The sequence below is a fragment of the Streptopelia decaocto genome (genome assembly GCF_964273445.1).
Source record: "Streptopelia decaocto genome assembly, chromosome: 2".
Lineage (NCBI taxonomy): Eukaryota > Metazoa > Chordata > Aves > Columbiformes > Columbidae > Streptopelia > Streptopelia decaocto.
The window spans coordinates 41,497,939-41,519,598 of NC_138655.1; the positions used below are offsets into that span (position 1 = coordinate 41,497,939).

The following is a 21,660-nucleotide window of genomic DNA, read 5'->3' on the forward strand; positions in this document are numbered from 1 at the left end:
GAACATCCGCACCCTGATTTCCAGCTTACCACACTGTTTACCTTGGATGCATAATGATCCTTGATTTATCATGACAGAAGAAAAAACATTCCCTTTAAGAGCTGAAGAAACGTGCTCCGATAACCTGAGTTGTTTGGGATGGCCAGAACCACCAGAGACTGACATGTGCAACACTTACCAGCTCATAAACTCCTCATGCAGCAGCTCCAGGAAACCAACAATGAATCAGGGTGAGGAATCATGTCTCAGTCCACACCGCCCACATTTCACCATCAGTGTCAAAGCAGGAGCTGCACCAACAAGCCCCAGCCACCCAACAAGGAGCACAAAACAGCTGGGAACCCAGAGCACTCTCATAACTGAGAAAGTACTCAGTAGGGGCGTGAGAATAGGACAAATTGGATCATCCCTGTGCAGGATTTTTTGAAAAATAGTTGTCTTAGGCTTGAACCAATACAGCAGTTAAATTATGTTCCAGTTCCTAAATTAGTGCCCACATCTCAGGCCCAAAGGCCTGAGTATTTTATTCAGATGTTTTTGAACATGGTACAGATGCCTGCAACTAAAGTCATCGCAGACTTTCCATTTCAAGAACATGAAGTCAGTTTTCTAGTGTTTTAGTGACACATTTGCATGACAAATTTTACATCCCAAACAGCTGGCTCTAGCAGAGTACAGAAACTTCAGCTGAAACTGGTCAGATATTCCTGAAAATAAGGCTAAAGAAAATATGTTATTTCAACCATATTAAATCAATCTTAGGACCCTTAGCAGCACAGTTTTAATATTTAGCCTAGGACAGGCATTGCCTCAGTGTCAGTGGTATGACTACCATTGTCCTCTCTGAAAAGCTGCCCAAGTTCTACATTTGAAGATCTAAAATAGAAACTATAAGCTCAAAACAGCATGATGAGGAGCACTGGACCACGAAACGTGAAGCAGGAAGGCAGGGGAAACAGCTCCTAAAGATGGAGCTACTTCATGGACTAACAGCAGGCACCAACAGTGGGAGAAAAGGGAAAAGAAGATAAAAGATGAGGAGTTTCAATGAGGTAGGAAAGAGCACAGCTGGAACAGGAACAGAATCAGGAGATACTCGGGAGCAGGGGTGAGGATAAAGGGAGTGGGGAACTATGAACAGGAAAGGAAAAGGGTTTAAGAAAAAAAGCCAAGCAATTAAGGGACAGAATACGGATAGACTTCAGACAAAAAGAAAAAGCTTGGTATCTTGAAAATGAAATGAGACAATATAAACCTGGCAGAAGTGTTTAGGCTGTTATGGAAAGGAATAGTGTTCATGTGAGCAACAAAAAGGAGCACTAGGCAAAGAGCACTTACTGTAGGAGGAGACTGTAGCAAAAGAAAAGGTACAGAAAAGAGAGAAGCAAAGTAACAGTTTGTCATTCCAGAAATGGTAATGGACCCAATTATTCCACAGCCCCAGCACTGTTTTGATGTCCTGCACTATTATCTTAAAAACCCACTGACAATGTTCCTCAGTCTTCACTTTGTGGCAGATGAAAACACAAGCTCATACAGGAGGAGAAGATAAGCACTGTTATTTGATGAGGCATTCCTCAGTTGCTGCTTCATTTTATGCAGATGACGGACAAAGTTGCAGGAAGAAATCAGTATTAGAAGGCAGACAGCAAACGAAGAAGGGACCAGCACGAGGAAAAGTCAAATGAAACTGAAAAACAGTCACCTCAAGGTTAAGGCAATTTACCATACTTGGGAGAGCTGCGCCCTGTAAATACTACGGTCACAAAGTTGTATGTAATAAGATTGCTTTTGAGATTGATTGCATTGCACCAGTATCTCTCATTTCACCAAGCAATCAGTTTGGGATGATGTGCAGAAGCACTGACCTCTCATAACTGCAACTGAAGGCAAGGGCAATTCAACTCGGGGAGGAAAAGGTGCTGTAAGTGTTATAATCACGTAGCATTTTAGTTTCAATATTCATGTATCATTTCTGTGTAAAATATGGATTAAATGGGTTGGAGTTCCATAGAAAATGTGTGTATCATTTACAGTTAATGCCTACATCATAACATTACTCACTAAAAGTTAATTAGAGCTGCACTAGTCACCTTAATTCTGGAAGTTGTTTGTTTAACTTATTTGGAATTTCCTAAATTAAGCTTACTTTCCTTACTTACTCTTATTTTACTGGATGATTTTTTTAAATTTTATAACGTAATTCAGCTAGGTACTGTGACTACACTACTACTGTGTTATAGAATAAATGAGTCTTAGGACATATCTAATGAAACAATGTAAGGGGGAAAAAAAAGCAATACAAACAAAATTAATATTATTTCAATATACCTAAACAGCTATTCAGAGTGTAAATATCTAGTGTGTATCTTTGCTGTTATTTTGTTTTGTTTTGTGTTTTATAATAGAACAACGACATTTGTGCAATGGCATGGGCAAGAAGAGCACGTCCCATGGTTTTACCAGTCTGTAACCAAAAGAGTAGGACTATCATGAGGGCCATCACGAGAGCTGGTAATCTAGAAACCACAAATGGACTAATCCAGCATGAGGAACTACAGTTTTCACTGTTGTTACAGTAGCCTATAATTGTAATATGTTCAGTGGTTCTTTCCAGACAAATGTATTATAATATAATAAGAATGTTTCTGTTGTTCTTAAAACAATGACCTCTTTGCAGTTTTATTTCCCACTTTGCACCCAGTCCCCTAATATTAGAAACCTGACACTGTTTTTCACACTTTGCTCATTGTAAAGTTGAGGGGGGAAAAATGTTACAGCAATCAGAGGCAACCACAATTTCAAGCAAACTTTTTCAATATTGCACTTACATGTAGTTTAAAAATGTCACTGAAGACAGTGGACATAATTAGGGCTTCTTCTGACCCAAATAAAATTACACTTCCTGAGTTAAGAAATAAAACATTATCTGCTCAAGTATGTTTCTACTAATTTGTTTGAAAGTAACGCAGCTGTCTCTGTGTACATAACAGGTGTTCAGAAAATGGTCATTATCACACAATTTCTATAAAACCAAGCATGGATTGCACAAATGGAATTTTGGCAGGACTTCTTCATCCACAACTCAGCAGTCTAAGACTTCAGTGCAAGATGAAGTACACTCACCTGAAAATATTTATATTATGAATGTCACTGATATCACTTTTGAACTGTCATTTCCAAATTAAAATAAAAGTTCTCTAGAATTATTGCAGGTTGACCCAGTCAGCGTCTTCCAAATGGAAAAGAGACATCACAAGTGCAGTTAGCTTTATGCTTACCTGCCAGTGCTATGAGGAAAAGGAGATGCAGTTGTACTCTTGCACTGGCAGAAATGTCAGAGAGCAGTACAGCTGAACATGCTAAAAAAAAAAATCTGTGTAATGGTTAATTGATACTGGCAGTTGATTGACAGCAACTGAGAAGAGCATTTGGGCTGCATTGGTTTTTCTCCTTACTAACACAAACCTGAACCCATAAGACAAAATACCGTACAATTACTTGAAGGTAGGTGGCAGAAAGTAAAACAATTTGTAAATACCAATGCTATTTTTGAGTCACTTGGTTCAAACAGAAATCACTATGTAAAGCAAACTCACCTTCACATCTGCAAGTATCAAAATCCAATGGGCTTCCAGTCACATCGATACACCAGCAATATCCCAAACTCGCCTAGCTTCTTTTGTTACAGGGACTATACTTTTGAGGAGGAGGTATTTCCCGATGTATTAGTGACAACTGCAAATTCCAGTGGGCACTTACAAACCCAAAAACCACCCTACAAGAAACGCAGTTGAGTACAGTCACATGTTCTGCACTCCAAAAGACAGACAGCAGCACAGGTCTAACCATTCAGCTACGCAACAAAAATACAGCCACACCTGGGAACAAAATTCTTTGGCCCTGGAGACCATTTTAGAGCCATTGTCATGGTGAACGAAAGTGCCACACAGTATTTGCATTCACTTTACTCCACCTTAGGGCATGCCTGATTTAACTTCAGATTAGACTCAATAAAGGCCCATATGGCCAAGAAGAATGACAGACTCATCTGTACATAAATTTATTTTCCTACAGTACAAAAAAAAAAAAAAAAAAAAAAGCTTAAAACAGCTAATTAAAAAACGTGTTCTGGGCAAACAAGCAATGGTGCTTATGTTGCAAGAATACCGATACTTTTTTAATGTCCATGCCCGAAAGATGTAAACATGCTGGCACACCAGTTGAAAAACAGTTTGACCCATGCTTTTAATCTGCACGATAGTAGCATATTTCCGCCCAGCGAGGATTTGAGAAACTCTCCTGAAAATACTGAAATAAATTACATAAATAGGAGCGGGGCCGGGCGTCTCCCTGTCAGTCCGTGCCGTGCCCCCAGTCAGTCCCTCACAGGTCGGAGTAGCCGCAGTAGTAGACGGCGCTGCTGGCGTCTGACACGGCCGAGGAGATGGGCCCCGCGCCCTCCGGTGCCGGCAGCCCGACGGCGTCGTGACCCGCGAAGGGGAGCCCCAGCTCGGGCTTGCAGGCGAAGCGCAGGTACTGCTCGAACTCCGTGCGGTCCACCTCGCTCAGCAGCTCCTCCTGCGGCAAGTGCTCCAGCTGCTCCCGGCACGGCGTCGCCTCGGGCGGCGGCGACGGCTGCCCGACCGGCCCCGGCGGCAGCGGCGGCGGCGGCGGCAGCGGCGGGACGCGCCCCGGCCCCGGCGGCTGGCAGCCCTGCCCGTAGTAGGCGTGCAGCGGCGCCGGGCAGCCCAGCAAGCCCTGCAGCGACCCGCCCGGCCCCAGCGCCTCGCCGGGCGGCAGGTGCCGGCGTAGCGCCGCGCCCGCCGGGCTCTCGGCCGCCGCCGCCGGGTACTCGGCCGCCGGGTGCGGCACGTAGCCGTAGGGCCCCAGCGCGCACTCCTCCTGCAGCCCTGCCGCGAAGAACGGCGCCTCGCTCTCCGCCGCGTCCAGCGGCGACGGGTCCGGTGTCGGCAGGCTGTAGCCGTCGAAGGCGGCGCCCGGCATCGGACAGTCTCGGTAGTGGCCCGCGCCCGCCGCCACCGCGTAGCCCTGCTCGCCGTAGGCCAGGCCCAGACCCTCCACGCACATCCTGCCGCCGCCGCCGGCCTCGCTGCCCAGCCCGGGCCCCGCCGCCTCCGCCAGGCCGTGCTGCAGGAAGCCGCTCTCCACCCGCTTCGGGCGCTTCACCTGCTTCCGCCGCCGCGGCCGGTACTTGTAGTTGGGGTGGTCCTGCATGTGCTGCACCCGCAGCCGCTCCGCCTCTTCCACGAACGGACGCTTCTCCACCAGCGACAGCGCCTTCCACGATTTACCTGCGCCCACAAACACCGTCAGACCGACGCCCGGCCCCGGCTGCACCCGCCCCGCCGCCCCCGATCGCAGCCCGGCCCCCGTGGCTCGCCCGGGCGCGGGCTCTTCGCCCTCGCACCCTCCCGCCCGAACCTCCGGCACACCGGGACCCCCAATCCACCAGCCCACGGGTGTCCCCGATCTTCGTCCGCAGCCCAGACCCCGCGATTCGCCCCGGGATCTTCACCCTCGCGGACTCCCCCGCCGGGACACCGCGGCACACCGGGACAGCCCCCGCGCTCACCCAGCATCTTGCTGAGCTCGGCATTGTGCAGGTCCGGGTTCTGCTGCGCCAGCCGCTTGCGCTCGTCCTTCGCCCACACCATGAAGGCGTTCATGGGCCGCCGGATCCGCGCCTCGCTCTTGCTCCGACCGCTCGCCGCCCTCGACGGCGTCGCCTCGCCTTTCGCCTTTGCCTCGCCCAGCGGGCTCAGCGACTCTGCCCACGGGCAGGGGCCCATGGCCGGCATCATGATGGGCAGCGAGCACCGCCCCTGCGCAACCTGGTCGTCGCTGCTGGCGTAGCCCGCATCGGGGCTGCTCATTTCGGGACGCGCCGCCGCCTCCAAGGCCGAGAGCGCCGGCGTGGCCGTGGCACGGACTCGGCGCTCGGGCCCCGCTCGCTGCTGGCGGCCGCCGGCGCCTGGTCCTATTTGAGCTGCGGCGCGGCCAATGGGGCCGCGGGGGCGGGCGCGGCGTGGACGGTGGTGGCGGCCCCCGCTGCGACGCGAGGCGGCCCCCGGGGCTCCTCCCGACCCGGCCGGGCACCTGAGCAGGTCGCAGCCGCCCTCGCGGCCCCCGCTGCCACCTCACAGCCGTCTTCCCCGTCGTGACGGCGCGGAGATGTTTCCGTGCATCCGCGCTCCCAACCGCGGCGGCATAAGCACCGCGCACAGGGAGATATTTCTTCCCATCCGGCTGTCGCCGTCGCTGCTCCGAGGGATCCTGTCTTCCCTTTCACCCTCCTCTGCGCGCTGCCTCACTGGCAAATTAGTTTTATTAAATCACGGTGTGTTCAAAATTAGGCCGACTCTCAGTTCATTGGAATGTTTGGAAAGGCTGTGAATACACTTCTGTTTCTTTTCCTATTAAAATATTTCTCTTTTGTTTGCGAATTATTTTTATTACCGGCTGCCGTGATTGTGAGCCTGATCCTCCGAATGGAACAGTCTCATCAGCTGTAATAATTCTCCTATTTAAAGCTTTCTAGTATGTGAAGGTATTTTCAATCATACCAATACCCTATTTTTCATTGAGTATCTCTGAAAGTGACGGTTTTGGTGCAGGAAAAATGCATAGGAAGATTTCCCCTAAACGAGCAGCCAAGCGATCTGCAACCTTGGCATGAACTGCAATGCATTTGTTGGACCATTTGGTTATGCAGCATAACTGTGCAAGTTGAAAACACCCGTTCCGTTCCACATGAAATTACAGCTTCTTATTTAAATAAAAAGCGTCCGCGCTTACGGGGCGGACAGAGAGACGGGGGGGCGATCACTGAATAAATGATGTCCTCTTTAATTATTTTTGCTGGCCGTTAAAGACAACGTCTTTTATTCCTCCAATAAGGCGCTCTGTTCTGTGTCCGCGTCTCCGCCCCGTGTGCGGCGGGGCCGGCCGGGCGGTGCTCCCGCCGAGGCGATGTGGTGATTCCGGGCGGGAGCGGGGGCAAGAGACCCCCCCGCGACGGCTCCCTGCCCTCAGGGAAACCCGCGTCTTCTCTCCAGCGACCGACAGAGAAATTATTTAAGGCATCTTACAATTTCTTGCCCGATACCTCTGTGTTCGTGTTTCGATCGAAGCCGAGATTAAATTATTTTGTGTTAGTTCTTAGCAGAGATCAGCGCTGACGTGAGTTACTTAGTCCTTCGTCTTTCACGTGAGGTGTGGAATGGGGAACCCGGCAAAGCGAATACAGATGCCTGCAGGCTGGGAAGGGTATAAGTGGTCGGGGGGTGGAATACATACTCGATGAACGTTCAATCGGCCATTTAAAGATAATAATTATAATGATGTCAACCTAAATTAGACAGAAATCTGTCTAGGCATAAATTAGCTGCATATAAACATACTTAAAGCCATTAAACTCTAGGAAAGAGTACCTTCTCCGCTCTAGTTTTCGACACTCACAGACACGTACATACAAATTATCAGTTGTATTGTTTAGATATGTATTTTAAATTTCACCAGTATAAAAACAGGCGGGCCGCCGCGTTCCCTTCTGTAACTGGGAGTCAATTTTTAGAGAAAAACTTGGCGTCCTCAAGGACAAGGTGGTGACGGCAGGGGACAGGACCTGTTTTACGACTCCGCCTTGCGTTTAGGGGGCAGTCTTCAAGCCTGGAGCCGCACCGCTGTTCTCGGACGCCTGCGGGGCGGCTCCGTCCTCTTATTTCGCCCCTTTGTGCCCTCTAGGACACCCTCCGTTCACGCTGTTTGGCAGCGGGGCGAAGTGGCTACCGCGGGGCTTTGACGCCGGGCGAGCAGTGGCGGCGGCAGATCAGCCGGTGGATCCTCCACCCCCAGGCTTCCCCTTCCGTACCAGCCCAGTAGGCCTGGGAACTGGCTCCCGCTGTCTGGAGCATGCTGGAGGGATAGGTGCCGAATATGTGGGCAGGAATCATAGGATGTCCTGAGTTGTAAGGAACACACAAGGATCATCGAGTCCAACTCCTGTCCCTGCATATGGCAATCCCGCAGTTCACACCATTTGTTTGAGGGCATTGTCCAGTCTCTTCTTGAACACTGTGAGGCTTGAGGCCATGACTGCCTCCCTGGGGAGCCTCTTCCAGTGCTCCACCATCCTCTGGGTGAAGAACCTTTTCCTACTGTCCAACCTAAACCTCCACTAGCACATCTTCCTGCCATTCCCTCGGATTCTGTCTATGGTCACTAAAGAGAAGAGTTCGGCTCCTACCCTTCCTCCTCCCCTTGTAAGAAAGCTGTAGACCCCCATGAGGTCTCCTCTTAGTGTCCTCTTCTCCAGGCTGAACAAACCAAGTGACTAGCCATTTCTCATACGGCTTCCACTCCAAACCCTTCCCCAACTTCGTGTCTCTCTCTGGACACTTTCTAGTAGCTTAATATATTTTTTTGTACTGTGGCGCCCAGAACTGCACACAGTGTTCCAGGTGAGGCCGCACCAGTGCAGAGCAGAGCGGGACAATCACCTCTTTCGAGCAAGGAGACCTGCAATCTCCCAAGCATGCTGCAGTTTTTCTTCGGCAGACACGATGTGGGTCAACCGAGTCAAATCACAGTTGATCGGGTCAAAGCAACGTCCGGCGTCCTGGCGTCACATCACGCGATTCATTCACAGCACGTAAAAACTTGACAGCATGGGTTTATAGGGCTTATCGCATAAAGCGGCTCTGCAGATCACCATCAGCAGTTCCCCTGAGTACTGATGGTCTCCGAGCACCAAAAGTAGAGATTCAGCAGCATAAAGAAAGGACTCTAAGAGGGGCAGCAAATAAATCGAATATTGCTCAAGATAAGTATGACTTTGAAACGAGTTTCAGAAGTAATACGTTGTAAGTGTAATTCCACCCGGTCTACAGTCTCAGGACGCCATGAGCGCCTGTGGGACACCACGATCCGGAGTGAGAACAGATCATCAGGTAATGTCGACAGCAGCGGGGGCCGGGCAGCTCCGCACCGCTCTTTGAGCAGGCAGGGGAAGCAAATAACTTACTCTTTTCCTACACGAGTGCCAACACCTTCATAACCTGTAGATTTACGGGATAGAAACTGTTTACTTCCACTGACAACCTTTTTTTAATTTTTCTTTTTTTTTTTTTCCTTCAGAAGGTGTGGACTTTGTAGTTTGTTTGTTTGTTTTTTTCTCAGCCCAATGAATAAAACCGGGGGTAGATTTAGCAGCATCCAAACTAGACAGAAGTCAGCTGTCACAACAGGAGCAAGGAAAATTACATAGCTGGTGTTGCTTGGGGCTAGGGTTCACCTCCTAGTTGAAATTTCTTGATGCCACGGATCTCCTGTGAGCTCCTGAATGAATCATTCCGAGTGAAATTCATAAAGTATCAAAAAGTAACAGTCTGCGAGAAGCTTGCCTGACATCTAGGCAAGGAACCCGAGGAGATGTTTGCAAAGCTTTTCTGTCCCACTTGAATCGCTTGGCAACCCCAACCGAATTTTGCAGTGGGTCTCAAGGGAGAGCGAAGCCCTAAAAGGGCTGCGGGAGGCTCAGAGCGGTCAGGCCCCAGCCACGTAGCCGACTCTCACCGTGGGCTGCAGGCAGAGCCACAAGGGACACGGGCGGGGAGTCCCGGGAGGGGCAGGACGGTAATCCTTCTGTTGTTGTAACACGGGGACCCTACTCAGCCCTCTCGTCTCCCCTCCGCCCCAGTCGTTTCGGCACCGTGTTGCTTTTATTTGGGTTTGTCACGAGGTTGCAAAGGATCTGTCGCTGTCGCCCGCGCCTAGTGTCCCCGCACTGCTTGCACCGGTGTTATCACTCACTCCGGCGTGGCCGGCTGTAGTTTTCAGTATACCTTCTCCCGTGGGGATGCTAAAAGCAGGAGTTTTTAATGTGTTTCTCAGTAAATGTAAACAGCGAGGGAGACGGAATAGGTATTTATTCCAAAACACGGTTAGGGCAGCCACGTAAATAAATCAAACTTGTCTACAAATAGAAGTTCTGCAGCAGTATTGTCGGTAATATCTTCTATGGATTACTCTCTTTCTAGTTTGAAAAGCATACAGCTACCAGATAAGGACACAATTTCGCTAAGTTAATCTTGTGGGGTTTTTTTTCAGAGCACAGGACCACTGCTTCCTGACATTTCCAGTCCCAGCTACTCTCCATCAGCATGTTTTTATTGTCGCCTCCTGAATTTACCTGCCACAAGCCCTATGTAGACGAACCTTGAACTGGTTTTAATTCAGCACTTTTGTCTGAAATCTCTTTCTCTCGGATTAGGCCTACTTAATTTTCTACTGCTGTACCTAAGGAAGAGAGAGCACAAACACATACAGATAGGAAAAAAACAACCTCCTCTGATTTCTGTGCGGTGTCCACATATAGAGCTTAGTTATGTTAGAAAAAATCGAGATCCGACTACAGACTTCTTGAAACAAGCCAAATTGGTAAGAGTGGGACACAAGTGGCCTGCATGAGCTGCAGAGAGCACTCGACATCCCTGTGGGAAGGGGCCTGAAGGCTCTGCCCTGCTAATGCCGCCGTGTAACTGGAGAGCGGCTGTTTTGGCAAGGATGGAGAGACTTCTGAAATTGTCACCCTGCCTTTTTATTTCCTTTTTGGAGTAAACCAGAACCGCTAAGAGAAGAGCAGATGCTGTTTCAAGGAAGAGAATTGCCCTGAATGCAGTGCCGAGAACGGGGTGGCGGTGGCAGACCCCGATTCTGCGTGAAGGGGACGGCAGAGGGAAGGGGCCGGCAGAGGGAAGGGGCCGAGAGGCTCCTCGATCTGTGGCATATACTTGCAGCTTCTCATAGCCTCCCGAGGCAGGTAGCAAAACCTTCCAGCGTCTGACGGCCAAAACCCAGCCATGGAAAATGCTTGTGAAAGCTAATTAGTCAGGTTGGGATCCTTCTTTTAGTACCCGATTGCCACAGGCACTCATGGGACAAGAGGAAGATTTAACCTTTTCAAAAGAGCTACAGGACAGATTTGGGTGCGTGTCATTTAAAATCAGAAAGTCAAGACACGCTCTACGGAAAACAGGGCTTGAATAGGGCTTCAGAAAATCTTGCTCCAAGAATATCGGTAGTGTCTAAAGGGGGTTCAGTCAGTTCCTCTCACGGTGAAAAAAAAAAAAACCAAAAAACTACACATCTGTATACATACAGGAAAATAATGCTCCTTACGTTTGAGACTGCAAAAGCTCTGTACGAAGGGTTGTTCTGAGATCTGCCTGTACACACTGTATGGTACCCAGGACCGCTATGCTGGTGAACTTTTTTCCAAATCCTGTCTGTTTATTTAACACAATTTGTTGTCAATTACTTCCGGTATTATTATAAAAAATAAGTAGAAGGTTTTCAACCTTCGTCATGAACCTGCTTACAGCTGCGAGTTCGCTTCAGCTTTCAGCTGTGCAACAAGTTCGGGGGAAGGAGAAAGGAGGGGAGCAAAACCTTTACCTAAATAAAAAATGACAAGAAATTGTGACCGAACCTGTCAGAAGCCTAACAATGATTTATTTCTAAAGCCAACCGAAGTGCTTTTCCTCCAGAAAGCCATGAACGTGTGCGAAAAGGGCAAAAAGAATTTAATCGAATCCTGCGGGTTCAAACTGTATAATAAAAGGAGAAGTCAACCAAAACAAAACTATATTTTCCCAGGCTTATTTCTTTACTGGGTTTATGTATATATGCTTGGGAACACGTAATATTTTTTTCCGAATTAAAGTATCAAGAAGACATTTAATGTCCTTGCCTGAGATACCACCTCATCCAGGAATACATCATTTTTCTCGTGTATACGTGGGAGAGGAGTGAAGAGAGAGGCCAAGTGCGTATTTTAGATATATCTCTGAGAATTGAAGACTGCTTGAAAAGTAAAATGGGAAGATTAAGAAACTAGAGGCTAGACTGTTTTACAGAATATTAAGGTTCGAAAGCCTCACTAATATTATGCAATTACATAGCATATTTTTGCCAACAAGGCTATGCTCCGAACTCACTGACCGAGGCAATTTGCATCTAGATTTGTGCACGCTATTTTGTCTTTACCCAGTACAAACATAAGCCTCTTTAAAAGTAGTTTGAAAATGCACCCAGTTTAATTTCCCGTCCTCAAGGAAGACAGGTTAATCAGTGGGCAAGTCTGCCACTTCGGCCCCGGTTCCTCCTCCCCAGGGCTTAGTTCCACAGCTTTATCTTAGGACGAAAACGACCCAGATGACTATTACTCCCTCCCCCCAAGTTAAGTAATAAACATAATGAATTTATCAGTCCCACCCCACAGCTGGACTTAGCCCTAACATCTAAATGAAAACACTTTTTTTTTTTTTTCCCCATGGAACTTCAACTTCAGGCTGCGCATTTGCGAATCACAAAGATATTTCTATCTATAGTCGCTATGACGTAGCATAAGGATTTTTTTTTTTTAGGAAAGAAGAGGTAAGATTAGGTGACGTACGGTTGAAGGTGCCGACGTGGTCTGGTGCTGCTTCTGGTCGGCCTCCCCCTCTAGAGGCTTGTGTCAAAATTTGTCACCTACTATCAACCCCGAATTGCTGCTCTCGTTGTCCCCAGCGGACATCTGGTGTCCCCCACTGCTACCACCCTCCTCGGCGCAGCAACGGCAGCTCCCGGGACACTAAAGACGTTCTCTCTGGGGAGGTCCTAAAACTAACACTTATCCGGTCATTTAAGCAAAGTGCTACTCTTAATGGTATCCAATGTGTCCACGATTACATTGAAAGCAGAAGCTAAGGTGCTTCGGTAAGAGCTTTCTTACAGTCTGTTAACACTTTAAACAGAAAAAAAGGTCACCTTTTATTTTTTTTTAATTATTATTAGTCACTCATATTAATCGTCCGTCTAAGAAAGCACTAATGAAATAAAACAAACAAAATAAAAACAAAAACAGCATGGAGCAAATACTTTCTGAACACTTAACGTTTTGTTTATAATTTAAGCAAGAGAACCAGAAGACTAAAGAAAGTGTGATGAAACCTAATGCTTAGTGCCAAGGACATTAGTAGAGGTAGTTTAAAAAGCAATAATAACGATTAAAAAGGACAACAACATCTCTTTGAGGAGATATCAACGACCAGTTTATTATTTTCCCTTTATTTGTAAAAGTGCAAAATCATTCTGTACATATTCCAACATATAAAAAACCAGCACTCTGTACAACATTACAAAAACATGTGGATCTCTAACAAGATCTTAGAAATTGTATTCCATGTGTGTAATTAGCATCACGATTCCACAGAAGGAACAGTTTTCCATATCACTGTCAGACAGCGATGGTGAGAGCTGCAACACCTGGGCAGCAAGACAGCACTTCGCCTTTCAAACCACGAGTAGGTCACGGATACCGTGTCAGTTCTCAAGACTGAAATAAATTACATAAATAGGAGCGGGGCCGGGCGTCTCCCTGTCAGTCCGTGCCGTGCCCCCAGTCAGTCCCTCACAGGTCGGAGTAGCCGCAGTAGTAGACGGCGCTGCTGGCGTCTGACACGGCCGAGGAGATGGGCCCCGCGCCCTCCGGTGCCGGCAGCCCGACGGCGTCGTGACCCGCGAAGGGGAGCCCCAGCTCGGGCTTGCAGGCGAAGCGCAGGTACTGCTCGAACTCCGTGCGGTCCACCTCGCTCAGCAGCTCCTCCTGCGGCAAGTGCTCCAGCTGCTCCCGGCACGGCGTCGCCTCGGGCGGCGGCGACGGCTGCCCGACCGGCCCCGGCGGCAGCGGCGGCGGCGGCGGCAGCGGCGGGACGCGCCCCGGCCCCGGCGGCTGGCAGCCCTGCCCGTAGTAGGCGTGCAGCGGCGCCGGGCAGCCCAGCAAGCCCTGCAGCGACCCGCCCGGCCCCAGCGCCTCGCCGGGCGGCAGGTGCCGGCGCAGCGCCGCGCCCGCCGGGCTCTCGGCCGCCGCCGCCGGGTACTCGGCCGCCGGGTGCGGCACGTAGCCGTAGGGCCCCAGCGCGCACTCCTCCTGCAGCCCCGCCGCGAAGAACGGCGCCTCGCTCTCCGCCGCGTCCAGCGGCGACGGGTCCGGTGTCGGCAGGCTGTAGCCGTCGAAGGCGGCGCCCGGCATCGGACAGTCTCGGTAGTGGCCCGCGCCCGCCGCCACCGCGTAGCCCTGCTCGCCGTAGGCCAGGCCCAGACCCTCCACGCACATCCTGCCGCCGCCGCCGGCCTCGCTGCCCAGCCCGGGCCCCGCCGCCTCCGCCAGGCCGTGCTGCAGGAAGCCGCTCTCCACCCGCTTCGGGCGCTTCACCTGCTTCCGCCGCCGCGGCCGGTACTTGTAGTTGGGGTGGTCCTGCATGTGCTGCACCCGCAGCCGCTCCGCCTCTTCCACGAACGGACGCTTCTCCACCAGCGACAGCGCCTTCCACGATTTACCTGCGCCCACAAACACCGTCAGACCGGCCGCACACCGGCGCGCACCGACGCTCGGCCCCGACTGCACCCGCCCAGCCGCCCCCGATCGCAGCCCGGCCGCCGTGGCTCGCCCGGGCGCGGGCTCTTCGCCCTCGCACCCTCCCGCCCGAACCCCCGGCACACCGGAACCCTCAATCCACCAGCCCACGGGTGTCCCCGATCTTCGTCCGCAGCCCAGACCCCGCGATTCGCCCCGGGATCTTCACCCTCGCGGACTCCCCCGCCGGGACACCGCGGCACACCGGGACACCCCGCGCTCACCCAGCATCTTGCTGAGTTCGGCGTTGTGCAGGTCCGGGTTCTGCTGCGCCAGCCGCTTGCGCTCGTCCTTCGCCCACACCATGAAGGCGTTCATGGGCCGCCGGATCCGCGCCTCGCTCTTGCTCCGACCGCTCGCCGCCCTCGACGGCGTCGCCTCGCCTTTCGCCTTTGCCTCGCCCAGCGGGCTCAGCGACTCTGCCCACGGGCAGGGGCCCATGGCCGGCATCATGATGGGCAGCGAGCACCGCCCCTGCGCAACCTGGTCGTCGCTGCTGGCGTAGCCCGCATCGGGGCTGCTCATTTCGGGACGCGCCGCCGCCTCCAAGGCCGAGAGCGCCGGCGTGGCCGTGGCACGGACTCGGCGCTCGGGCCCCGCTCGCTGCTGGCGGCCGCCGGCGCCCGGTCCTATTTGAGCTGCGGCGCGGCCAATGGGGCCGCGGGGGCGGGCGCGGCGTGGACGGTGGTGGCGGCCCCCGCTGCGGCGCGGGGCGGCCCCCGGGGCTCCTCCCGGCACGGCCGGGCACCTGAGCAGGTCGCGGGGCCCGTTGCGGGCAGCGCTGCCACCTCCCCCTTGGGACCTGTGGGGTGGTCCTTCGGTGGAACTGAGAGCGGAACAGTGAGCGGCCGAGGGACTTCAGCCCCGCTCCGCGCAGTGACAGCAGGGACCATCTCACCGAGGTCGTGCGTTGTAGTCCTGTCATCCGGCAAATACCCACCCGTCATCGCCTGGCCAAAAAGGAACAACCCTGGGCAGAGGAGAGACGAAAGAGTTGGAATGGATAGACTATATCTCACCGTACTTAGGTACCACGTAACACCTGGAGAGACACTGGGGGCATCTGTATGTCACAGTTCAGCTTCCTGACTTCCAGTACTACCTTAGCGTATTTTACCTCGTAACCCCATGCAAGGTGTCAATCGCGTGGAGCAGTAAGATACTGAATCCACAGTAAAGCCTAAATATTCCATCCCACTTTTTCATACGTCGTAATAAAGTTATTCAGTATTTACCAAAGGCACGGATATTTATTGTATGTAGCGTAATTTGCCTTAGTATTATTTAAATTGATCTTTTCAGTACGTATTGCTTGTTGCTTTGCCTTGGTCAGTATTTCTGCGGTTTGCCTGAATAAATAAACTAAATACAAACAGATGTATGTAAAAAGTCTGTCACTTCAGAATAAACACAAATTCTTTCCTGCTACCATTTATGTTCGGTGTTGGCATAATAAATAATGTAAAGTACGGCGTTTTCACGGGAGTTCTGATTAATATTTGCACTGTTATATGGTGCTATTAAATGCACCAATGCTTATTTGAGAAACAGCTGAGCTTTAAGCTGAAGATCAGAGAAGTTTATTTGGTTAACCACACTTTTGTTTGGGTAGCCACTTGGATCAAATAAACCAATATTATAAAAATTCTGGTTGAAACTACATGAGTGAAGGCAGCATCACCATTAACTTATTCTAACATTGAATTTCCTGTTTCATGCAACGTAAAATCTGCACCTTTACACTTGACAACCCGTAGATATTCTAAAAAGAAGAAAAATACAATGGTGAACGGTTGCTGCCCAGACTAACAGCAGGGTATGTAATTCTCCAGGTACTTCTGCATTCGTGCTTTCTGCTTCCCTCTATTTGTTCGATATTATAAACAAGCGATATATTTCCAGACTAATGGTATTCTGTATTTATCCCTGTTGAGAGGAGTCAAAACTATGGCCAAAAGACCAGTGTCTGCCTCAAACCAAGCAACGGGAAGGTTTGTTGGGTTTTTTTTCCCGTTCAAACACACGCGCTTGTGCAACTCAACGAGAGGCAGCGATTCCAACAGCTCTGCTTTCCTGTCTTTTATCAGCGGAGGTGAAAACAGTATTGCTACACATATGTATGTGTAAATTGCTTGCATATTAGTATATAATAACACCATTCCTGGAAAAGCATAATGCATTTAAAATTGATTGTAAAAGAAGTTCGTCGGAACATATTCCACTTGCAAAGCCGACTGCCACCACAGGACTGGCAATAATAACAGGAACTTTCGTTAGGAATTAAGTGCTTTTTCAGTCGTTTTTTCGTCCAACGCCTTTGGGACACTACCTTAGGGCACACCTTTTAAAGGCTGGTGGGCCAGTGACTGAATTTTTATGGCGGAGGTTGTGACATTTCCCGACCCGACGTGCTAGGACTCAGACCCCTCAGTCCCAGGCCAGCTGCCCGACGACAGGTCACGTACCGAATCATGACCGATACCCAGATAAAATTCTGAATTAAACAAAATTCGAATCGTGTCTGAAGCAAAGTCACGCAGGATGAAATTGTACATAGTTTTCCTGGCAGAGAACAGAATATTCAGCAGAGGCGGAAAGCAAGATGATTTCCAAGCGAAACAAAACCCAAGAAGGCAACAATGCGCTGCCCTAACGAAGTCGGTCGATTTCCATTGACTCACAGATAGGTTCCCAGCTCACTCCGTATTACTGTCTCAGACAAAACTGACCTCCTCGGAGTTTAATGCGCAGAAGAAAGTATTACCTTTTCCTACGAGCTGATCTTGTTAAAACGCCAAATCGCCCCTTTTACTCTATTTGGCAGAAACATTTTCCTGAGCCAAGGGAACAGCTCCTGCAAGAGCTTGCACTGAAAAAGTTCAGCGAGTAGAGGGTCTGCTTACAAATAAACTTTACAACAATTTTGGAGCTGTCACTTCTAGCAGAAACGTTTTTCTATATAATGAACATGAGGTAATAAACTAAGCAAACTGCCACTGACTTTGTTCGGGAGGTTTGTGCAAACTGTTTCTACAGCTCATTGATCTGGGATCAAAGAAAGAAAGGTGTGTTTTGAATCTAAGCCGAGAAAGTAAAAGCTCCCTGGATCGTACAAAAAATGTTGGCAGTTTGTGACCCTTTCAGTGCCGCCGGCGTCATAAATAGATTATCTCACCTCTTTTCTCGCTTTCTGTATTGACTGTTTATGTATTTTTGAATTGTAACTTTAAAACACACTGCACAGCGTTGACTCTGACTCAAGTTGCGCTCTCTGCTTATGCCTCACTTCCATGAAGCGTTCAGTAAAGAGCTTCTTCTGACGCTCCTGAAACCTTCGTGGTCGCACGACTCCTGGGGTCATTCGTTAACTTTCCCAACCTAACAATGCCGCCGAGAGTTCATCCTTCTGATTTATTGACCTTTTAAACCCGCCAGTACACAGCGCGGGGGCGCGGAGCGGGGATCCTCCGGCGAGAGATGTGTTTCTATTTCAGGTCCATTACAGAATGCGGTGTTGGAAGTGGTGCTCCCAGCGTTATCAGAGCCGACCACAAATGCCACATGAAAAGCAGCAAACATCCGGAGGGTTTCCTGCAAATCGAGCAGTTTCTCAAGACAAGAGTTTTTTGTTGTTTTGTTTTGTTTTTTTTTTTTCCCAACGTGTATTTAAAGGCAACACGCTTTGCCCCTTCAAAGCAGTTAAAAAGCACTAAATGAAAGCAGCCCAGCCCGACGACGCTGCGTAGTGCAAGAAATCTCCCCGAATGAAGACATTTGGGACTTCGAGTTAGGAAAGTGTGCAGACCGCAGAGGCCTTGGTCAGGGGTGACCCACTATGGAATGGAAAAACAATCAAAAATAAAATAAAATAAAATAAAAAAAGAAAGAAATATTCCTTTCAGAAAATCGAAGTATAACTATTGAAACAGCCCGAACTACTTTACAGGGAAGTAATAGTCTCCAACATTTAAAAAGTTACTGTTTCGCCTGCCTCACTTTAATCTGCAAATTGCCTTCTGGCAAACGCACACAAACTAACCCGCAAGCTGCTGTCCGTAACTGCCCGCAGCAACAACAGCGGAGCTGCTTCAGTGGAAACCGCCTTGGGTTTGGCAGCTGCGGGGGTTGGGGGAGCAGCGCGGTCCCGCACAGCGAGCTGCCCACATCTGTGCGCGGCTGTTTTGGGTGTGTTAAGCAATGGTATCCCCGCATTTTAGGACTGAAGGGCATCGGGGACATGCGCGACTCGCACGGTAAGAGGTAAGAGCGCTTTGGCCTCCCCGCGGTCAGGAGTGGGGTCCCCCTGCCGAGCCACCCGCCCCGGCCAGCAGGCTGGGGACGAGGTGACTCCCTGCAGGGCGGCCGGCGGACTGGACGCAGGGCACAGCCGGGCAGAAGGGAGCTCGGCTCCCGCCGTCTCTCCGCGCCTGCCCCTCAACCTGCCCCGCTCGGCCCCTGGCCTCAGCACTCCAGCCCGCTTCCCCAGGGGGCGGCCCGCTTTCCCGCAGCCCTCCCTATGCGAGTCGAAGCCGAAGCCGGTGACGGGCCGGGCGACCCCTGGCACTGATCAGACTCGAAGTGCGGAAGAAGCCCCCGAAGGTGCTGTTCATTCGGCTGCGGAGAGGCTCCGGGTTCAGCTTCAATCAAACAGCCCGTGGCCAATGCAGGGACTGAGGTGCTGTCCCTTTCCCCAGGCTCAACTCTGGATCTGACGAGTGTATGGGAGGAGGGAAAGTCCTGGATAACCTTTGCTCATCCTTTCTTCTCGATGCTAAGAAACACGTATTTTATACATATACAAATATATACATCTTGCCATCTGTTGTTCTTCTGCCCACACAGTGACATGTACGATGCACGTGTTACTGCACTGAAGGACAGGCAGAAAAAATTATTTTCTCAAGGAAATGGCTTTTCTACGAATTTATTGAATGCTTTCCCTACTGCTGAATTCCGGCGGTGTACATTCTGGAGGAGTTGAGGTGCGGGGGAGAGCACCCACTGTGCCTTCTCCTAGGAAGGAGTTAACTCTGCCGCCGACAGGACTGCTTGGGCTTGGCTTTAACGTGGCTTTCCCTACCCCCTTCTGAAGACATAAATCAAAGTTACAGGAGTCAACGGGACATGACGTTTAACTGACACGAGTGCTGGGTACTTCTGTAATATCTATTCCAGATATATAGTAGGTGGACTCAAACGAATTCATATGAAGTCAATGGCAAATGTTTCTTAGTTTAAATGACACCGAAAGGAAGCCTAGAAATGGCACTTTCCTTAAATTGCTGATGGCGTAGCATAAGTTATCATAATCTAGATCCAAAGCTTATCACCCATTATATTAATAAATTTATCTACTCTTTTATAATAAAATATTAAAGATTAATTCATGAGACTAAGATCACATTGCATTTTTTTCTGTAAAATAAAATTTCTACAGTTTGAATACATCAGGAGTTTCATTACAGGTTTGATGCCCTTCAGTTTGAGAATGAGTTGCACAGGACCACAAAACAGTGCAATAACTGGGGCCAGGTAGAATCCCCCTTACACTTGAATTTCCAAGAACAGAAATCCTGTTAGTTTTCATACTTAAGAACATACAAGTCATAAAAAAAAAAAAAAAAAAAAAAAAAAAAGGTGCTTTATACAATGCTGGAGCCATTCCAAAACATCAGGGATCTGAACTGAACTGAACTAAACAATTTGGCTTAGCCTCTGTCTGTATTTATGCTGGTTTTATGTCAGTGGAGCTATTGCAAATTTGTACTAATGTAAGATTTATTCTGACATTCTAGATTCTAAAGTAATGGCTTAGTGAAGGACAAGTCATATAGCTGTGCAATTAAAAAGCTGATTGCAGTTCCACTGGAATGAAATAAATTTCTTCATTGGCATGACTCAGCTCCCACAGTATCATTAACAAGGTCAGAAGGATGAATGTCATAAGATATTCTCTAGAAGGTAGGCTATGATACTATATATAATGCTACTGCAGTCTTGTAGTGTATATCTATATATTGGTCTTTTTTTTTTTTTTTTTTTTTAAAGTAAGTAGCAATATTTCACAGTAATTGTGAAGTGTAAAGTTCTTTGCCTTTAGCCAGAATGAAATTCTTATATTACACAAATGCAAAAGTAGCTGCCTGGAGCTGGGCAGTTACAGTTCCATCATGTCAATTACTTATGGTGACAGAAGAGATGATCTGAAGTTTTAGCATATGGAAATAATCCTATGATAGAAGTTTAGCAGAAGTACTAATATGTTAGTGACACTAAGAAAGTTATTAAATGATGACTAAATCCAAATGTCAATGGCTTGCCATCTGTAGTTCTGATGAATCAGCAGTGATGAACAAGTAAGATCAGAGAGAAATTAAGAATGGATTTAAACCCTCAACATCACTGAAGATGAATAAAACCTTTTTCCAAGATGGACAATATGATAACATTTATTTTAAAATAAATTCCTAATCCCTGAAATTAGAAGCAACAGTAATGTTGTTTAAAAATACCTGTTTGATTACATGACCAAAAAGAGCATTCTTTATAATCAAGATATATGAATACGAAATTTGATGCTGTTTTTTGCATATTGAAATATCAAAATATTTAAAGTTTTAGTTTTAAACTTTACCCGGGGGAAATTCTCTGGATTTTCATTGTATCTTTGCAATTATATTCAGTCGTTAAGTGCACTACAACTTTTGACATCTGACATTTATCTAGATAAATAAACTACAAAAAGAAAATAATCAGGCAGTTGGAAGGTTCAAAGAATGAATTTGGTTTCATTTCTTGATAGTTACAGATGTTCAGTTTTCTGATATTTATTTTCCTTGAGTACTCTTAATGCATAAAAGGAATTTTAATCTTCATGTTAATTACTTTAATATACATTTAATACTAATTTAGTATTTTAATATTAATTAACATTCCAATGATATTTCATTGAAACACCATATAAAGTTGTGGCTTATAAGACACCTGCACAGCTTCCAAATCCAAAGCAGTCAATCTCATCATGTTTCTAACACTATTTACCCAACTTGCAGCAGTTTCAGTGGCAGACATCTGCTTGCTTTACAGGGCACAATGAAGTCTGCAATGTCTCTGCCTAGAATCCATTAATATTCAATGTTCTGAATACCTCTGACTACCACTGAGCTGTGAGAGAGAAG

General features: G+C 48.7%; 2 protein-coding genes across 2 annotated transcripts; both read right to left on the reverse strand.

Moving 5' to 3' along the window:
- Window positions 1-4,131: 4,131 nt before the first annotated feature.
- SOX17 (SRY-box transcription factor 17) lies at window positions 4,132-5,968 on the reverse strand. The gene is made up of 2 exons (XM_082044548.1): window positions 5,597-5,968; window positions 4,132-5,315 (listed from the first exon to the last, which is right to left on the reverse strand). The coding sequence occupies exons 1-2, from the start codon at window positions 5,895-5,897 to the stop codon at window positions 4,387-4,389; spliced, it is 1,230 nt and encodes a 409-aa protein (XP_081900674.1). The 5' UTR covers window positions 5,898-5,968; the 3' UTR covers window positions 4,132-4,386.
- A 7,145-nt stretch (window positions 5,969-13,113) lies between these two features.
- Window positions 13,114-15,078, reverse strand: LOC309436424 (transcription factor SOX-17-like). Its single transcript, XM_082045588.1, has 2 exons — window positions 14,707-15,078; window positions 13,114-14,406 (listed from the first exon to the last, which is right to left on the reverse strand). Exons 1-2 carry the CDS (start codon window positions 15,005-15,007, stop codon window positions 13,478-13,480), a joined length of 1,230 nt encoding a protein of 409 aa, XP_081901714.1. The 5' UTR covers window positions 15,008-15,078; the 3' UTR covers window positions 13,114-13,477.
- Between the last annotated feature and the right edge of the window lie 6,582 nt (window positions 15,079-21,660).